A 2,502-nucleotide genomic window follows, 5' to 3' on the forward strand; every position below is an offset into this window, starting at 1 on the left:
ACCCCCGCTACTCTTGGTAAAGCTGGCACTACCTCCCAAACTTCAGGGTCTTCACCACGTGCTCCAGGTTATCAGCGGCTTTGTTATCCCCAACACCATCGATGGTGCCGTGTACAACAACCTTCAGCGCATTATCCGAGCGTACGAACCTTTTCGTCCCTATACAGCTGGGGCAATGGATGGAGCTGCAGCTAGAGGACGCGCTTCGCTCCTGCAGTGGCTCCATTTCAACAGAAGCGAAGGCTGCTCGACAGCAGCTTTCGTCGGAGCAGCCTCCAATGGCAATCACAACACGCTCAAATGGCTACATAAGTATTATCCATCGCAGTGCAATCCCGATAGAGAACTTGCTGCTGCAGCTGGATACAATCAAGGTCGAGTGATACGATATCTACAGAGGATTCATCCTTATTCCAACCGAGATGCTGGTATTGTGGTACAAGCGGCCGCAGCTAATGGCCTAATTGAATTGGTGGAGAGTTATCATCCGCATACTTACGACGTTGTAAAGCCTTTTCTCGCTGCAGCACAAAATGGCCACGCCGCAGTATTACGGGTTCTTATTGAGAGACATCGTACGGTTGAGCGTAGGGGACGTCCTGCACTTGCAAATCTCGAAAAACCAGCGTTGAAAATGGCTGTGCAGGGAGGTCACGGTGGTGTTGTTGAATTGCTGATTGAACACTACAGAGAAGCTGTTCTCACGGATGAATTGGCAATGGCTGCAACTTGTAGTCATAACAATGTGGTTGAATTGCTGCTGCAGAGATTTCACGTAAAAGAGGACAAGATACTTCAGGCTCTGCTAAAAGCAATCAAGAATAATCACTGCGCGGTGGTAAAAGTTTTGCTAGATCGGTTTAGTAGAAACGATATCTCTCCTGTGAGTGGCAAGTGTAACGCGATGTCTCGGGTTCAGACTCTTCTTGAGCCTGCATTTCTATCTGCCGTGGGAAGTGGTTATTTCGACATGGTCAAGCTGTTACTTAGCAGCATTTCTCTTCCAGTCAGTCGGGCATCAGTGAGAGCAGCTCGCACTCATCAATTGGCGGTTCTGGAAATGATACTTGGCATTTCGAAGGACTTGAAAGACGACTACCATTTCAGTTCTATCGCTACTGTGGCTGAGATTGCCGCATCGACTCGATCTATTGACATGGCAAGACTGTTAGTCTCCAAGTGCACTTCATTCCACCCGAGACGTGCCTTACTGATCGCAGTGGAGAATAATTACCCGGACTTGTTGGCTGAATTGGTCAAGAAAAGCAGTCCAGATGCTATTGTGGAGGCTGCAGTCTTTGCTGCGGTACAGGATCGACAGAAATTGTTGGAACTTTTACTAACCAAAAGTACTGGAAAAATGGTCGAGCGGATTCTGCTACGTGCTGCATCGGACGCTAACCCGGAAATGGTAACGCTAGTACTCGGGAGATGCGATCTAGCCGCGTATACTGGAGTATTCTCTGATGCAGCCAGTCTTGGACTTCTCGTGCTGGTACAAATGCTACTGGAGAGAGTGAATCGACGCACTATAGGCTGTGCGTTGGTTTGTGCTGCTGCGAATGGCCATGCTGCTGTGGTAGAGAATTTGATGGATAAAAGCGAGAGTTCCAGCATCATTTGCGCATTCGACATAGCCGCTGTAAAGGGATATGCAGACGTAGTGGAGATTCTGCGAGATCGGTGTGATGCAGACAGCATTCGCTTCGCCTTGACGACCAGCAGTCCAGATGTGGCTCACATGCTTCGCAGTAAGAAGCCTCGTTGTAATCTACAGATATCCCATCATGATGGCTCCTCCAATAGCGGCGATCGCTACTAAGTTAGTAGCGGGGACTGCAGAAAACTCATGCTCTTGAGCGTGCATCATGGACAAGTACATGGTGCCAAAAGCCACAGTTAAACTCAGTGGCACCCATGGGAACGTTGCTGTATCTGACTTTTTGCCCCATTGTAGCTCTTGTTCTTCACGCTGGGCAGCCAAGCTGGTCCCCACTTCCGTATGCCATTCCTACAAACAAGAGAGTGATGTAAGCTTGTGAGAATGCTGAAATAATGAAGAAAGTACTTACTCTGAGTAAATATTCGTCTCGACTTGCATCACGGAGACTGGTGTAAAGTTCTTCTAGTAATTGAGGAAAATCTTCCTGGAAACGTTGAAATTCTTCTCGCCGAGCTGTCACGTCTGAGAGATTTGTCTGTATGTATCGCATGGCCACCTGCTTCAGATGTGCGGCATGTACCAACTCGGCAACGATCAGGACTTCAAGGCAGTTGGCTGTGTTCAGAGCAATCGCGTGCTCGCACAAACGCTTCATTCGCTCCAATCCGTACTTGTCCGCTGCCACGAGATCTTCCAGGAGTTGATCACTTACATCTGCATCGGTCTCTTCGTTCCTCTTCAACTGCTGTAGCGCGACCTGGTCGTAGTAAATGAAGCGAAGCACTCGCACAATCGCAGCGTATGAGTCTTCCACGTTCACAACTGCCATTTTTCTCTCG

General features: G+C 48.8%; 2 protein-coding genes across 2 annotated transcripts in view; one reads left to right on the plus strand and one right to left on the minus strand.

Moving 5' to 3' along the window:
* The window catches only part of PPTG_23060 (hypothetical protein), a gene marked incomplete at its 3' end in the record, with an annotated part of 4,782 nt that extends 3,262 nt beyond the window's left edge, over positions 1-1,520 (plus strand). Inside the window, exons 4-5 of the mRNA XM_008908156.1 lie at positions 23-1,411; positions 1,473-1,520. Coding sequence (XP_008906404.1) covers positions 23-1,411; positions 1,473-1,520 — 1,437 coding nt within the window. The remainder of the gene's footprint in view (positions 1-22; positions 1,412-1,472) is intronic.
* Positions 1,193-2,502, minus strand: part of PPTG_11981 (hypothetical protein) — a 4,635-nt gene continuing 3,325 nt past the window's right edge. Inside the window, exons 5-6 of the mRNA XM_008908157.1 lie at positions 2,073-2,498; positions 1,193-2,011 (exon numbers count right to left, since the gene is read on the minus strand). Coding sequence (XP_008906405.1) covers positions 1,772-2,011; positions 2,073-2,498 — 666 coding nt within the window. The 3' untranslated portion in view covers positions 1,193-1,771. The remainder of the gene's footprint in view (positions 2,012-2,072; positions 2,499-2,502) is intronic.

Source organism: Phytophthora parasitica (assembly GCF_000247585.1).
Source record: "Phytophthora parasitica INRA-310 unplaced genomic scaffold supercont2.29, whole genome shotgun sequence".
Classification (NCBI taxonomy): Eukaryota; Oomycota; class Peronosporomycetes; order Peronosporales; family Peronosporaceae; genus Phytophthora; species Phytophthora nicotianae.